The sequence below is a fragment of the Pungitius pungitius genome, chromosome 21 (genome assembly GCF_949316345.1).
Source record: "Pungitius pungitius chromosome 21, fPunPun2.1, whole genome shotgun sequence".
Classification (NCBI taxonomy): domain Eukaryota; kingdom Metazoa; phylum Chordata; class Actinopteri; order Perciformes; family Gasterosteidae; genus Pungitius; species Pungitius pungitius.
This window is the reverse complement of record NC_084920.1, coordinates 12,707,296-12,724,760: the sequence shown is the minus strand read 5'-3', so window position 1 is coordinate 12,724,760 and position 17,465 is coordinate 12,707,296. Positions and strand designations below refer to the sequence as shown.

Here is a 17,465-nt window from a genome sequence, read left to right as displayed (position 1 = left end):
CAACATTTAAATCCTTGCAAAAACCTAATATTCAGGCAGCTCAACAAAACATTCATTCACCCATCTAATAGATTGGGGCACATCTGAGGCCTCACCTGTCCCAGGTTGTCAAAGTTGTATTTGTGTCTCTCCCATTTGTTTTTGTTGAGCAAACAGTCTGACTTGTTGGTGATGTTCATGATGTCATCTCCGACACAAACGAAGAACTTCCCTTTGAAGAGCTGGAGAGAACAAGCACAAAGATTCCATTTATTTTACAGTGAACCTAAAAAGAAAAGTGATTCATAATAGCCAATTATTCTTTTTGTGGGAAGTTTGGTTTTAGAGAGGTCTTCTATCATCAGACTACCATCCTCTTTACTTCAGTGAGACCAGTTATAATTTAAAGTTCAGCTCCGTTACTTCAGTGTTAGTGAGAGGTGTCACTGCTCCGGATGCAAGAGTGGAGAGTGGAGACACTTTCCCAGAACATGGAACGTGTTCCAGTTATACCTCATTTCAAGATCTTGTCACATCCAGACCGGGGCTAAGCTCAGCTACCCGGTTGCTGGGTGCATACAGTACCAGTCAAAAGTTTGGACACACTTTCTCATTGAATCGAGAAACCACATTTGTACTGCCAGCACACTCGAGGTTTACTTCCAATCCAATTTCATGGTATTGTTACTTCTGCATCTGTTTCATGGACATGAACATATTGATGGGCAGGAGCCTGAAGTACGCAAAAGCCCAAAGCTTGTTGGTAAGGATTGGGCTTTTAGACGTGAACTCTCCATTCTGACCTGGCATACATAAATGTGCTGCTGTATGAAATGCACTGTGAGCAGTGCATGTGAAAAAAAGCATTCGTAATGCTTAGTTTCCGGGATACAAGTAGTTCGGAGGAGAGTGAGAAAAACTGATGACATCACAGTAAAGCTGTTGCGGCGTGTTAGGAGAAGGCTAGGAGGATACCATGTCATCTCCTCCCCTCTCACCTGTACTCCCAGGATGCCAAAGATAATGAAGAAGGCGCAGCAGATGACCACGATGTTGCCGATGGGCTTCAGCGACGACATCAGAGTCTCCACCACCAGCTTCAGCCCCGGGGCTCTGCTGATCACCCTGAAACACAGCATGGCATTGCATATTAGTACAAATAGGGCAGATACACCTCCCCCCCCGTTGGCTTACAGGCAAGGTGAGCTATCATCCGCTCCTGCTCTTCTTTAACAAAAAAAAAAAAGTGTTTCTCTCGCCATTTGTTTCTGCAGTCAAGGAAACGCCTATTAAGGCGAGGGACTGATGTTTAGGTGGTGGCAGCATGGCACCCTGCACAGCACTGCAGCTGAGCTTCTTCAACAGGGGGGGAAACACACACAAACAAAAAGCTGCCGATGCGCGCACACACAGATGCACAAACAAGATACTTGGAGGTGAAAGAGAAAAGGAAATGCTACACGGGAAAGAAAGAGGCCTCTATAAATCGCTCAGTTGAACTTGTGCGCTTTTTGGGGACAAGTCAATGGCACATTAAGAGGAAGGAGATGACGACGCAATTAAAGGACCAGGAACGACCGCGGCGGATCAATGGCCCCGATCAGCGAATAACGAGCCGATGCACCGTGGCGTTCTACTGTGGAGCGCACTGGGACGCAGTACCACAGCCGGGCTATAGAGAGTACTAGTGTTGCAGAGCTGCAGCTGCACTTGCCTCCTTATTAGACGTAGCTGTGCAGCTCTGAGGAGCACGTATGGATCGGCTTCCATCGGGCGGGGAGACGCGGTCTGATGTCTGGAGACGGCTCGGTTGGAGCAGTTGTGACATGTCTCGACACGGGGGGAACAAGAGACGCAAAAAAAGACAGCGCAAATCGGTCGCAGGCGCTCGTGGAATCCGTTTCATGCTCCTGATCTCTCTCGACTTTTCATTTTCACTTTTCAACTTCAACATTTTATGCGGGCGGGTGCCTCCCTAAACGAGTGGAAAAGTTGAAGAAAGAAAAGTGAGGAGAAAAAAAAAAAATAACCTGCCTAAGAGAATAAAGTTAGAAAGTGAGAAAGGGAAAAGTAAGTGAGTTTGCGGGGTCCATCAAGCACAGAAACTCGTGGTTTGCAGCTCAGTCTCTCAGATCCCCTCCACGCTGTGCTGCTCCTGCACTAGAAAACCCCAGAGCCAACCTCCACACCTTTTTGTTTTTTCATCCTGTTCTGCCTTTGAGCTCCGCTCTGACAAACACCCTGACGCGAAAAAAGGGTTTTATTAAGGAGGGGAACGACGGGGGGGGGGGGGGGGGGGGGAGGAGCCTTCTCATTCGGAGTCAACACCCTCGGATGCTGCAGCGCGGGAGCGACACACACACTGCGAAAGGGGCTCCTCTCCACAAACTCCCATTTGCATATGACACACAAAAAAAAAAGGATGGCTTGGACGAGCAAGAGCTGGACAGAGGAAGCCTGGGGGGGGGGGGGGGGGGAGAAAAGCTGCCGCCTCGCTTCTCCTCATCTGCCCCTCTGCATAATTCCCTCAGCAGCCTCCCTTGTTTTGTGCTCTATACAAAAAGGAGCGGGAAGTTCCTGTTGATGCACAACAGCCTGCGCACACGCATCCTCCCTCTCTCTCCCCCTCTCTCTCCCTCCCTCCTGCACCGGCACGACGAGGGAACAACAAGTCGGCCCACAAGTGCGGACACAGGGTGTAATTAGGAGACGCGGGTAAATGGGGAACACGGGAGGGGTGGAGGGCTGGTGTTTAGCAGGGATATTGATGCAAAAAAAAACAAAAAATGAGCCTGTGGTAGCTTGCCTTTTCTTTGTTTTCTTTCAACTTTGCCAATGGTGGCAGTGGTAGAGTGGCGACTGCAAATAATATACTGCCTGCATACACGAAACTCAAAGAACCCCATTTTGTTGTACCGTAACATGCCTTCAAGGCCGCAATATGAACAACGTTGTCACAGACATGACATCTTTCAAAGACATTTAGACTTTAGGTCGAACCTGATTTGATTGGCCACAAATTGGCCTATTATTACGATTAGTATTGCAAGAGCACCCACTCTTCCTGGTCACGCACAGTACGATGCCTCTTTGTGTCAAGATCTTCCCATTGCAACGATGTCATACGCACTTGTCCCATAAACACCTGCCCCAGCTTGCACGGTGTATTTAAGGAAACTTAACAAATCCAAAAGGTCCAACCGTTCTAATAAACAGATCACGTCGGTGCCGTTGAGTTTGGCTCAAGCGCTCGAAGCTCGTGGCTTCCCAAAGGAATGTTTAATCGCTACTTAAAAAGAAACACGGCTTTAATGGAACCCGAGCGATAATTCTTTACTGTGTTGACCAGACTGAATTATCTCTAACGGCGTTTTAAGTACCGGCAGTACACAGTTACCAAGCCGTATAATATACCCACAGAAGCACATTAACAGCTCCATATGCTGTAGCCTTTAAGGCTGCGCCGCTCCTTTTGGATTGAAAGTTAATAACTACCAAAAGTTAATAACTACCATAGCAAATAGAAAATCTATTTATTGTAACAGCGTTGCTTTCCCGTAGCTCGTCTGCAGCCTCGGCGGACCGAGCTCGGGCTTATTGCTCTCTCCTTTCCCGTCCCCTCCCGTTTCATCCTCCGCTCGTCTTCGTACAGTATTCCTAATCCCACTTCTTTCTGCCAGAATGCATCTTCCTCCCATCCTCAACATTAATGCAGGTTCAGCCTCGCCGCCGCCTCCTGGGGATTAACTGAGATTACGCAGTCAAAATGAGGTGCTCTTTTCAAGTGTTCAATCACTCGTACTTGCACCAGATCTAATTAGAAAGCCACTTGTTTGACAGCAAGTGCACCCTTTAATGTCACATTAACATTTCATTTCCCAGCTCTTTGACTGCGGTGATCAGGCACCAAAGGCGGGAAGTACGTAGGAGTATGATGCTTGAATCATCTGCTTTCTTGTGTGATGCTTCTCGCGTCAATACGATTCAGATTTTGCCTCCGCAGTGAGCGCGATGTGTCAAACTTGAAACAGGAAGCGAGTCAAATAGACGAAGATGGATGTTTTTTGAAGTGGCCGGTCTGGGTAATCAGTTCACCCTCCATCTCCGCTGGAGGTGGGATTAACATTGCAGCGTTTGCCAAATCTCCTCTCAATTCACGCGGTGGGTTAACACCGTTAGAAACACGAACGATGTCCCAGGCCAAGAGAGGGGGAGCCGGCAGTAAAATAAGCATACACATCAAACTATGTCCACAAATGTTGAGGCCATCGGGCATGCTGAAGGCTTTCTAAAAAAAAAAAAAAAAAAACCTGACCATTGAATGAAATCCTTAATTCAGGTGTTGCTCTGTATTCGTTCATTTGTCACATCATTCCTTCCTGTCAAAACTTTCATACTGACGGTACTTGAGTTTGCACTTGATTAATTGATCAATGAATTGGTTAGTCAGGTCTGAATAGATTCCCGCAGTTAGATGATGAATACGTGCGCTCTGGGTTAACATTTACATAACATTTAAAATATGATATTGTTGAATCTGCCCCCGGACAGTAACGAGGGAAGTTGAAAACTGGAATATTCAGGAGTAAACAGGACATTTTGTGGTAATTTAACTGTATTTACCTTGTCATAGCAGGCTAACGTTTCTAACCCAAACTTCAAAAGGACATTTTTGAATGAACACATTTGTAGAACTTTATTCTTTCATTGAACAACAAAAACATGAATGTTGCATTAAATGTGTATTTCTTATGATCAGCCCTCCCCCCCCAAACAAAAGCCCACTTCTAAATGTAAAATTAATTATGCTTCTCAAGCCGGTGCTTGTAGTGTTTTTCCCCTGAATCCTTTCGGGTTAAAAGCTGTTTGATGTTCTCAACTCGCTGCATTCAGGGTCCAGCTGAGCCAGTCCTGTTCTCCACTACATTTAAGTTCATGTTTTGTGTTATAAACCAAACCAAGTCTTGGCAGAAGCGTTTCACTATCATGTCGAAGGTGAAAGCTTCAGAAAAAGAAAGGAAATATCAGCCGTGTTTAGTGGGTACGTTTGGCAGGCAGAAGATGAATATTTGATTTGTGCGCTCTTCCCGAGGACCATTATGAATATTCACAGAGAGGGCAAAGCCTGGAGAGCTTGCCTCCCCCAGATGAGACACGGAGCATGTGAGCAGAGTCAGGCAGACACACATTCACGTTCTCCCTTTGGGCCCAAACACACACACACACACACACACACATTTGGAGTATTAACACAGTCCCCAAATTGGTGATTTCCGCTCAAGTAAATAATTCTGCACGCGCAGATAACAACACAGACATGAATGGCCACTTAAATAAATGCCTGGACAGGCAAAAATACACACATTGGAAAAAACAAACACGCACACACATCTCCCAAAAGCTAAAGAGCTGGAAGAAAGCACAGTCTTTTGCACCTCCAAGATATATATCTATATATAGATATATATGAAAGGGCCTGATGTGAATATTTTATATGAGCTGGCAGGTACCATACCTCATTGTTTGATATATTTATATATATATATAACATATTCACGTCAGGCTTTCGTCATCCCAGACTGGGAAATGGAGAGATTCAAAAGGTGTGGGCGGTTAGAACCGGCCTTCTAATGCCCGCCACAAAGTACAGCCAGCTGTGGACTTTGACAAGTATCGTGAGGAGTCCCTGGATGCTACTCACCGCAGGGGCCTCAGGGTCCTCAGCAGCCGCAGCACTCTGAGCATGCCCAGGATCTTGGTACCAGAGTTGGAGAGGAGGGAAACCAGAATGTCGATGACGGAGATCAACACCAGCATCCCATCCAGAATGTTCCAGCTGCTCCTCAGGTAGGACTTGTTCCCCAAACACCAGCCCAGAGCCACAATCTGGACACCAAATTGGACATAGAGGCACGTGATGAATGAAGCAGTCACAGCAGATTGCAACAAAGTGTAAATCCAGTACGGAATGTATTTGAAATCAAATATATCCTCTAATTGAACAGCATAAATTTTTTTTAATCAATAATCCAATATCTAAACATGGGTCTGTGTCCGCAGATTCGTTCGTTATCAAGAAATCTTTAGAGGCGGCTGCTTATTGACTTTGTGAATGGATCGTTGACCTGGAACTTGGCAGCGAAAATTGTGAAAGCTGCGAGCTTTTTCTAACCTCATTTTCAATTCCATAGGTTCCATTCATCATTTATTCTGCCCATGAAGCAATTTGCATTCCTGAAAATAATAGAGTTTGGCTGGCTTGTTTTTATTGTAGCTGAAAACAAATTAAATCAGGCCACGACAGCTATTTTTGCATCATGCATTTCTTAACATCTAATGTAACTGAAGAGATGAGAGAGAAAGAGGGAGATGGAGAGAGGATGAATTACATTAGTTGATGCTAATCAATGCATCACAGTATTTGCTATATATATATATATGTGGGGATCATCAAAGAGGCTGATCACACCTCATGAATAAAGACACATCTCTCTCCCTGCCAGTCCAGATGGCCTTAACTGAAGCACTCTTCCCTGCATTTCCCATTCATTTATGAATTTCTGCTCATAATCCTTGGCCTGCACCTTCACACTTTGCAATATATATGGAATACATATTATTGCATTCCTGTTTGCACTCATTTGACCATATCAAGTGTCCCTCAAATGATATAACTTTTTCATATATTGTTTTATATCAATATTTGATTCCTACATTCTGAACTTGGATTCTCCTTTTGCTCTTTATTTGTGTGATTTCCCTTTGTTATATAGGCCTCTATGTTAAATGGAAAAGGGATCTTAACACAGTATAAGTGTTGCGCATGTGAGTCATCCTCCAAACCCGCGTCATGTGATAAGAGCAGAACAGTACCCACGTGTGAAAAGGCATCCTCTCTAGAAGTATTTTTCTCTTCGGTAACACCCGTAACCAATCATTACAGCCCTGTTTTTTTTTTTTATCTCACTTCTCAGAGGTTGCCCTTTTCCCAGGCAACACTGCAAAAAGCACCCAGTTTGTCTCACAGCGGAAGGAAAAGGGCCAATGTTTTTAATCAGCGGGACGGAGGAGGAGGAGGAGGAGGCGGAGCCGCCCAGAGCTCTCCAACAGCTTCAGACTGCAGGGGTCTGGGAGCCGCCCGAGGGGCCCCGCGTGAGCGCTTCTCAATGAGCGCCAAATTAAGAAGAACTATATACAAGTAGACAATCTGCTCCCTGGTGGACTGGTTTACTTGTGAGAATCATATCGAGGCACCAGTTTTGAACGGAGCCGGGTTGATAACTAAAACATAGTTAATATGGATGCATCAACAGGTAGATGTTTACAGTTTTGGCTAGTTGAGGTGTACTTAGCTTAGTAGGTAAAACATCCAGTGGTTCCCAATGCACATGTGTACACAATACATATTGAGTTGCGGAAGGCAAGAAGAGAACTCAACACTTCTTCTGCTTCATATTTGTTTCTCTAAGCTGCAATTAACCCAAACAAATAGGATCAATTTACAACTTTGGACTACACATAGAGGGGAAACTTGAGATTTAAATGATACAACCGACACTGGATGTGTCTGTGTGTACCAGTGTGAGCAGGTCCTGCATTCGTGAGGCCGCTCTGACACCAGACACAGAGACGGAGGCTTGAGTGCATGAGTGACACCTGTGAACTTTACTCCCCCTCTGCCTCGGCTTGGCTCCGGCCTACGCCGCCGCTTACCAATCCGAAGCTGCTCCAGTATCTAAATACTGGCGAGACAATCCTCCGCTTAGCATTATGAAACTGCCCTGCGTATGCACGTCTCCTCCTCCTGCCTCTTAACTGGTATTTTCTGAGCTTAAGGTGCCTGTGGGCATCAGGCACACTACACGGCTTAGTGTCTTAGTTGGTTTTTTCGGAGGGTCTGCCGCTAGATTTCTCATCCAAAATGTGTGTACTGCGAGTGAAAAACGGATGTTTCATCTGGTTTCCCCCAAAGAGACAAACAATTCCAGAGCCGCCAACTCATATTTTTTGGCATTAGAGGTGAATAAACAGTGAGGAGCTAAGATGTACCTATTACTACTATGACTGAAGCATACGCACAATTCACCAAAATCTTTCACATAATGGGTTTTGGAAAGTAATTATTCCCAAAGAACAAATATTCCTATACTAATATATCATTGGAAATCCAAAGTGTCTCACCTTTATAGCCATCTCAGCCACGAAGATCGCCGTGAAGATGTAGTTGGACAACTTTAGGAAGATCCGCTCCTGCAGTGAACAAGAGGAACCTGTTTGAGTCTAGGTACGTGCTAATGCACATTTTTTGTTCCCAGCATGCATTTCTACATCTTGTTTGTTCTTTGTTTGCTCGAAAATTGATCTGAATAATGTATGAGGGAGCTGTTGTCTTCACACACTATCTGAAGGCATCGTTGTATGAACCTCCCTGTTGCACTCACTAATGATGGCTGGCAGGCAATTACAAAGTTTACTTTTCATTCGCGCTGCAGGACGATTTAAACAGGGCATCTAATCACTAAAATCGTAACAACCTTCCTTTTACCCCAGAAAAAAAGACGGTCTTGGTTTTGTGTTGACCAAATAAACTTGTTACACTAATACCCTGGTTCGGATTAACTGTGGCACTATACCACCTGTAGGACACTTGGCGAGACGCGTTGAGAAACATGTTTCCGGCGAAACAACAGCGTCTTTTTGCATTTTTCATCGGAGACAAACGGTGGATTGAGAAAGCAACTACCATCAGTCTGCAGCTCAACGCCATCAGGATTAAGCCACATCGCCGCACTACTTATACAACGCTTCCCTTCAGCCCGAGCCAGTGTCGCTTGCTGCTGTGGATGCATGCACGGGGGGGGGGGGGGGGGGCGATGGGATCCTATGTATAGGGCCAAACAAGGACTGAGAGAAAACAAGCACGCCAGCGAGAATAAGACCCCCTCTTGGACTGCTTGTTTACCCTCCGTCCCCTCAGTCTGAGACGACATAACCCCCGTCCTGCCACTGACCCTCGACGTATCGGATGCGTTGCGGATGTCTGTGTGTGTGTGTGTGAGCGAGTGTAGGTGGCTGCCTTTCCCACGGCCTCCGACGACCATCACCGTCCCTCCCCGAGGAACACGGAACACGGAACTCACACGCACACGCACACGCACACACACACACACACACACACACACACACACACACACACACACACAGAGACAAACACGGAGATGGAAGTCCCACAGCGTTTTGTTTTTTTGTGAGGTCTCTGGGAATGTCAGGCATGACATCACTGGGAATGCTGCCGTTTTAGAGGGTTTATAAATTCCAGACTTGACAGCGGCCATTCCTGTCCCATTCATCAGGAGCCAACTGGGCATGGGCTAGAGAAGCTGGGGTGATGGGGGGGGGGGGGGGGGGATACGGAGGTGAAGATTCATGTGTTGTGCGGTAGAGCGAATTTACAGAGTCAACAGATTGCCTCAAACCACTGTCCAAAAACAGCCAGTTGAAGTGTACCAACTGTGTACCAACTGTTACCTTTAGTGAAAAACCAGCTCGCTCAAATATACTTTGTTAGCCAAATTATGCAAATAAAAAAAAGAAATGTAAATCAAATTTGAAATGTTTCTGCTTTCTGTAATTTGACCAATTTCTATATGGAGCCTGCAAAAACAAAGCATAAAATCCACTTTCTATTTTGTTTGACTTGTGTGCTTGTATAATAATAAACAGTGAGTAAAACTAACCCATCTCAGTGTTAACCAACTGAAAGGAAAACAAATGATAATTTGCCATCAAGTCGGCACAGTTAGCTAAAAAACGTGAGTTGATATAGTTAGCCATTTAGGATATAATTAAGCACAGAATAATTAAGCTCAAAATCCTTTTGAATATGGATACTTACTTTTAAATCACAGCCAATTTAAATGAGCAAAATGATCAATAAACAGAAAACTGAAATTGGATAGTTGCTCATCCCTCTTGCCTGCCTCTCGTCCCTTGACTCTGAGGATGTTATTATTCTGTTATTCTTTTATTATTCCCGGTTCAATATCTAGTCCCCACTTTGTTTTACCATGACCAGGAGCTGCAGACTACAGACGTTGTTTAGTTGTGCGCCAGTGGAAACACTTTCAGCAGGCGTAGGCCTAATCTACAACGCATGCACAAGGAATTGTACACTGGTACAGTACAGTATCCTTTAATCTTTTAAGAAGCTTAAGAAGCTGTACAATGATAGCAATAATTCAGCACCTTTTCGCAGACCTGTGTGACATAAAAATCTGGCCTAATGCAACGTTCAATTATGCAACAACAAACACTTCCTGTATTCCTGAGCCGCACAAATCATGCCGAACCTCCTGCAGAGCTTTTATCACTCCATCTTACTGCTGTCTGAAGCTGGTGAAAACCAAAGATTGATTATGTTTTACACTGCCGATGGTGATATAACTCAATTTAGAACTGTAGACGGTGATGTATTGTCCCCTAGCTCAATTAGAAATAATAAATCATAATAGGTGGTATAATCATCCTCAATCATTTCAACAGGAAGACAGTATCCAGGCAACGTCTAGCACCAAAACCCAAACAGCAGTGGACTGCAAAGTGTGTGACCAGGACGATGAACTGATAATCCCCCACTCAATTGATTCAAACACCATTTCTATAAATACATTTAAAGAATATACGGTGGGCATTTTCATGCTGGCACCATAGTTCTAAAGAGAAGGGAGGAGACGGATACATTAAACATGACCTGTTGTTAAACACAGACAAAACTGAATCAGAGGATTGAAATTTGATTCCCAGTGAGCTTCATTAACTTCAAACAACCCACGCGGATAAGGAAATGACATCACGCAATGATGACATCACGCAATAATGACATCATGCAATGATGACATCATGCAATGCTGCCCGGCAAATGACATCTGGAGCAATAAGCATCTGCCGCTCTTGACCTAATTTCAGGTACAACGGCAGGTTGCTCACCGCAAAGCGTGTGGATGAATGCATGTGTGCCCCCCCCCTCCCCCCCCGTGCATTAGCCTGCATTTAAGTGCATGGTGTTTAAATGTGTGTGCTGAAGTGAGAGGCTAATACAATCCTCCCATCTGTGTGATCCTTCTGCCCTGGATAGGCTGACTGGATAGGGTGCCTGGAGGGGGGGGGGGGGGGGGTCGGCCTCCATTTGCTAAACATCTCCTTCCCTGGACATTAGCCGCGTACAACAGCCAACAGATAATTGAATCAATTACGACGGCGCTCTGTGTTTCAGTTGCAAAACAAGCAGGACGGAGCGCTGTAGCAAGACGCAACCGCAATTAGGTTCATCCGTGGAGCTCTCCGCTCGGTGAGGGACAGAGAAAACAGACAGAGGAAACTCAAACAGTGATAATTATCGTGTTTATGCATGCAGCGGCAGTTCTGCTGCTGTAGCGGTCACAGCTCTCTGTGTGTGTGTGTGTGTGTGTGTGTCGTGAGGCATTCCACCAGCCGTCCTCTATTTAAAGGCACGGTGCCTGAGGAGGTGATGCATTGCCGCAGATACAGGGCCGTACGGCACACATTACCCACAGCTACTGGCTGGCTGTCAAACAGGAGTGGTTCCCTGCCCCCAGTGATCCACTAATGACAGTAGGAAATCAAAATGCTGTGTATTTGTTTGTTTGTGTGTGTTGGAATCTATGCTTTAAACTGCCATCATGGTTGGTCTTGCTGAAAGCCACTTTCGGCCTTTTCAGTTTGGATTCTTGGAGTTACCGTATGTGTGCAACTTCTTACCGTGATTCTAAGTGAAGATTCTGAGGGCAACACACTTGAGTTGCTTCTTTCCGAGACAAACTTTACAGAGAAAATAGTTGAATAGTGAGTTGCGTGTTCATTCCCAGCTGAGATCCCATCAGGCTCTTTTGTTGTGTCTCACAGGTATTTCGATCCGTCTTTCAAATTATTTGACTCTACCGATCATCTGACCGATGTTATATCATTGATTTCTCTTTTTCTTTTCATTTGTGCCTCAACCCCTCAATGATTAGGGTTCCTAGGGGATCCAAGTCAAAAGACCCTGGCAAAGGATCCCAGTCTCCTTTGCAGTTTTGTTGGATGGAACTATTTATTGAGTTCATATTGTGTCTATTTTTTTCCTAAAAAAGAATCATCATATTATAGAGATATATATTGGGATGACATTAAATACATGACACATAACACTTTTAGGACAAAAAGGTTAACATTTTTTACTATGACAGTAGTTTATTATCATTATTGCCATTATCCCAATCCTTCTTTGTTAAACCTGTTTAACCGGGGGCACGTTCTGAGACTCACAATAGTGGTGATGCGAGGCCTCTCCATGGCGATAGTGATGCAGTTGAGGAAGATGATGATCAAAACAATATGGTCAAACATCTTGTGGTTGATGATCCTGTTGCACAGAAATCGGAACCTGACGAAAGGAAACACATTAAGAACAGATCAATTTAAGTCTTATGCGACACTGGAAATTGACTTGTCACATACGTATGTATGCAACTAAAACATGTGCACCAACAACTGTGGAAAAAGTAAAAAGACAGTATGGGTTTTATTTGGGTATTTCGACACCAGAGTGTCGACGCTCGCTGATTATGTGTGCATCTGGCTGTGATGATCATTAGGCACACAGTGTACGGAATGGGAGAGCTAATTCATCTTTTGATATCTGCATGTCAGAACATCGGTGATGAAGAATTAATAAGCAGGAGGGAGGGAGGGAGGGAGGACACATTGAACGCAGGCCTCTGATGCCAGATCCCCTGTGCGGTTTGAAGGCCAGCTGGGTACTTTGATGCTCAAAAGGCCCCCCGAGACTCACAAGCTCACACACCAAAAACCAAAAAGCAACAAAAAAAAAAAAAAAAAGAGGAAAACTGTCACCACACGCTCAAGCCCCTTAATGTGGGGACTTGGGATAAAACGCGTAGAAACCCGATGAATGGATGTTTACATGACAAGATGTTGTGTTTGCTTTTTGCTTTAAGGGGTTTCTGGCACCGATGCCTCATCTGCTTCTCAATGACAATTGACCTTATTGACTTTACGTTACTGTGAGGAACTTTGTGTTGAATTTGGCCCGGGGACAAAAGTGGGAATGCTCCGAGCACCGGGTCCCTTCAGAAAACCTCTAAATAGAAATAGATCTTCTTGTTGCATCGTTTACTTCTGAGGCTCAAATAGAAATAAATGTTCCTGATTCCTGATAGAGGCATCAGTATCTGTACCTGGTAAATGTTCAAATTACTAACTTGTAAAAAATGATTACTGTTATTTTTATTCTTTCAAATACCTCAAAAATGTCTGTGCATTTTGACTCGTTTCTTTCAATGTGCTGATTTTAACACGGTAAACCAACTCTTAATTAATATTCCTTCCGCTGTACGTTTCTAAACTTCTTCAGCAGTGTAGAAGGTAGTGTGACAGTTTCTAGTTCGGCTTTCTGTCGGCACCCAGGCAGAAGAGCCTGACACTGGTAATCTGATTATTCTGTACGAGGGACCGAGTGCCCAGTCCTCAGCGAGTCCCCAGGTCCCCGTGTTGGTGTTCCACCGTTCCGACGAGGCTCTGTTTTACAGGGAACACACGCTCTCATGGCCCGGCACACTGCTGCTCCCATTGAAAACGTCCCCCCGCGGCAATCATCAGCAGGAACAGCAGCAGGAACAGAGAGCACAAAGGCAGGTCGGGGTGAGCTCGGGTCCTTGTGAAAGCGGCGGGACTCTGGCCTCCCACCAAGCTGCTGCCTCCTGATGCGATTGTGAGCACAGGCGGGGCGTCCGCGGTGGTTCAAGGGCAGCATCGGTGTCACGCAGAGCCCGTGACCTCGGTGTCACTCTCAGCGACAGTCACACCTTGCAGCAAGGAGCCCGGCCCGAGCAAAGACCCCTCCGTTTTTTTTTTTAACAATAACAGCCGCTGGGGATATTTTCTTGTTAACCTTTTTCAAATCACGTAATACGGCTGACAAACAGCAGAACCAACCAGAATGTCTAAAACTGCAAAAGATCAAACTGGAGGCTGTTTGTGTAGTCGATACTCATTCTGATGCTAACATCAGCATATTGATGTTAGCATCCTGCCAATGATCTTACTCTGTAGAGTAAACTGATATTCCCTTAGATGATCAGACAGGGGGACTTTAGTAGAAACAAATGGGCTTGTGTTATACCATGTTTACGAGATGAGTCTTTTGGCTTTTTTGGAAGAACATGAAACTTCTCGTTATTTTCACGTTTGCCAAGTTTTCAGAAGTGGCGTAGATCATGCAAGTTCATATTCGGCACGTGATATAATCTTCACTAACCTTCACTAACCTATATTTTTGAATGACATTTCAATAGTATCACGTTGATACAGGCTGGGGCCGGCGTGTTGCCTTCACAGCCACATCCTCCGAATAGGCCGCAGAAACACGCTGGTTAAAGCCCCCAGAAGGGGAGAAGGAAGAGGGGGCAAAGGAGGGTGGGAAACATGGCGGAGATAGCATGCAGCAGTCAGAGGGAGGAGCTCGCTTTCTCCCTCTGCTCCTTACTCACCCCTGACGTGGCAGAAATGTTCAGATAAAAGAGACTTCTGAAGTGAGATTGCGGGAGGGGGAAGGAGTGAGTAGGGCAAGGGAAGAAAAATGCTCTGCAGACATTGCAGAAGTAAAAAACGCTGGGAATCAGTCAACTGCAGAGAAAAAAATATTTTGTTGTTGTTGTTGTTGATGCTGTGGACTTTTTTCATTAATTCTATTTAATTTTACAATGCACAACAATATAACCAGACTGCTACAGGACCATCTGGTTCATAAGCCTTTTTGTTTTAGAGTACTGTGAACCAACAACATCTGTGAATGTAAAAATTGCCCATAACAAAGAAAAGTGAAAAGTGAAAAAACAGAGCGGCTGAGTGAAAAAGATTTGATTGAATATTACCTCGATTCTGGAGGGAAGAGGTAGAGTGACCAGGTGTCCCTCTGTCGACACCACTCTGGCTGTTTCTTTTCCAGCCAGCGGACCACTCTGGCAAAACGACTCTGGGTCGGGGGGGGGGGGGGCACAGAACATTCATTATTCACATGCTCACTGTTTCCACGGAGAGATGCTTTTGATTTGTTTGCTCTTGCTAAACTGTTTCCCACATATTCATGAAGCCTGGTTTGTCAAATAAGGGACCACTGATATCCAGCAATGTTGAATTATATGCAGAAGGTCTTCTCCTTATTGATTATCTCATATTGTTAACCTACATAACTGCTTTTTGCTAACGGCTGAGTGGGCATATTGATTTGAAAATCCTGGAAAAGAACGTCTATAGGATCAGTACAACTCATGCAGTGAAGTCCATCCGTTGTTTCAGTTTGGAAGCGTAGAGCCCATTTGCTTTACATCTCCAATAAAAAAGAATATCTAGATCACTAAAACACTATGCTTCTTTCCCACTTTCTGTACCCCCCAACCGCTAAGTCGGAGCTCCTCGTCACTGACCATAACACGAGAACAATCACACATGCACACGCCAGCGGACTGACCAGGTTGGCCTCCTCCTCGGCATTTTCCTCTTCCGTGGTGTCTTCCAGAGAGACGTGAGAGGGGTCCAGGGTGGACGGAGAGCCCTTCCCATTGCAGCCGCTGTGTTCCTGGGGCAGTAATTGTCCCTGTGAGGGGGGCCTGGAGCTGTGCATACTGGCTGAGCGGTTCAAGTAGGGCACCTACACGGGGACAAGAATGGAGTTGCGTATGTCACAGGGATGCTGTAGTCCCATTATCTTACACCATGCTGTGCTGCTCTGAATAACGCGATTCATCAGGAGGTCAAAGCGCCATCTACCTGCAGCAGAGCATCGGGGGGCAAATCCAGGGAGCTCCGAGTCTCCACCGACTCCATCCTCCGGTGCTGGGGCCGTCTCTGGGACTGGGACGCGGAGTCCGTCCCGACCAGTGAGGCGTCGTCTTCATCCATCAACCCTCCTCCTTCTCCTTCTCCGCCACCTTCGTCGGAGCTGGAGCCGCCCTCCCCGGAGAGGAGAGACCGCCGCTCCCCAGACTGCCTCTTCTGTCGCTTGAGTGACGGCGCGCGGCCCAGGCTGTTCCAGCTGGATCGGCGGCTGGTCCAGCCGCTCCCAGAGCTCCACGGGGCATTAGGGGAGGAGCTCTGAGCACCGGCCTGGAGCGGGAAGACCGTCAGGGGGACAAGAGAAGGGGGCAGAGTGACAATATGGAGGACAGAGGGACAGTGTGTCAATGGACTGAAGGCAAATAAACCCGCGCTAAATGGGGTTGACTCGACGTGACGCGAGCTGAATTGAATCGAGTGTCATGTTGACACGCAGACCGGGGAAGATGTCGAGATCTGGGCTCATTTTTCTCGTGTCTTTATCCAGATCACTTTGTAGAAAATGAAGAGCGGCGGCGTCGGCACGTCACATTTGTCACCATCGATCATTATGACTTCCACACATCCGTGGGGACACATCCAATGGAAGACAGAACCTCGGATGACAGCCGGGTGGCGGTGGGGGGGTTTGGTTGCGTGATTCCCGGCAGCTCACATGTGTATTGATGGATGTGTAATCGACGTGATGCGCGTGAGATAACAATGAATACACAAACCGGGGGTTTGTCGTAGCAGGCCTGGTCCACGGAGACGTTGCTGCCTCGGCGAGGCTCGTAGCTCAAGGCGGCGTCCCCTGCGGCGGGCAACTTGGGCACCGGCATGGGGGTGGCAGCCGTGTGGGTGATTAGAGGCGGAGTCAGACTGGTCTTCAGGTCCACGTGGCCGTTTACGGGCACTACTAGTGAAGAATCGGGATGAAGGAAGTGCATTTAGTACGTTTCGTGGTTTCGGAGGGGGTGGGAGCAGTGGCGGGGGGGGGCGGGGGGGAAATTAAGCGATCCCATTCTCACTCCCTGCTCGTCACATGCCGAGTCCTGGTTGGCGCCTATCAGCGTCTGCTACTGACGCACAGAGGCACCCTTTAGCGTCTGAACTAAAAGACAATTCAAACCCATCTATATCTGTGTGAGACAGTCGGAGCAAGTGACAAAGTATAAATATTTGGTTGAAACATTACTTTAAAACAGTCCCATGTGACCTTATATTCTTACGTAACCTAAACATACCTTAACCACAATCTTTTTCAAAGCCAAACCAAGTAGTTCAGATGGTGTGAATCTACAGTTCTAAGCCCAGTGCTTAACAAGAGCTTCATAGCTTAAATATTGGGGCCACTGTTTTTTTTTTTTTAAGTTGGACCAGGATTTCAATGTAAGGACAACGATGAAAGCAACACAGGTGAGAGATATTTGGGACGGACCAAAGAGTGAAAAAGTCAGTTTCGGAGCAACATGGATAATTCCGTGTGGCATTGATCTTGTGGGATATATGCAACAGAATAGGATATTTGGCAGCAACGCAAGTATTTAACATGCAGAGTTTTACTTCCAAATTTACTAATTATTTTCCCTTCC

At 45.9% G+C, this 17,465-nt stretch overlaps 1 protein-coding gene across 2 annotated transcripts in view; it reads right to left on the bottom strand.

The window, feature by feature from the left end:
- Positions 1–17,465, bottom strand: part of cacna1g (calcium channel, voltage-dependent, T type, alpha 1G subunit) — a 168,220-nt gene that overhangs the window by 33,023 nt on the left and 117,732 nt on the right. For both annotated transcript variants that reach the window (XM_062560055.1, XM_062560054.1), the window contains exons 17-25: positions 16,608–16,789; positions 15,826–16,161; positions 15,527–15,706; positions 14,931–15,031; positions 12,304–12,421; positions 8,161–8,229; positions 5,681–5,865; positions 978–1,104; positions 96–221 (exon numbers count right to left, since the gene is read on the bottom strand). In XM_062560055.1, the coding sequence (XP_062416039.1) occupies positions 96–221; positions 978–1,104; positions 5,681–5,865; positions 8,161–8,229; positions 12,304–12,421; positions 14,931–15,031; positions 15,527–15,706; positions 15,826–16,161; positions 16,608–16,789 (1,424 nt within the window). The remainder of the gene's footprint in view (positions 1–95; positions 222–977; positions 1,105–5,680; positions 5,866–8,160; positions 8,230–12,303; positions 12,422–14,930; positions 15,032–15,526; positions 15,707–15,825; positions 16,162–16,607; positions 16,790–17,465) is intronic.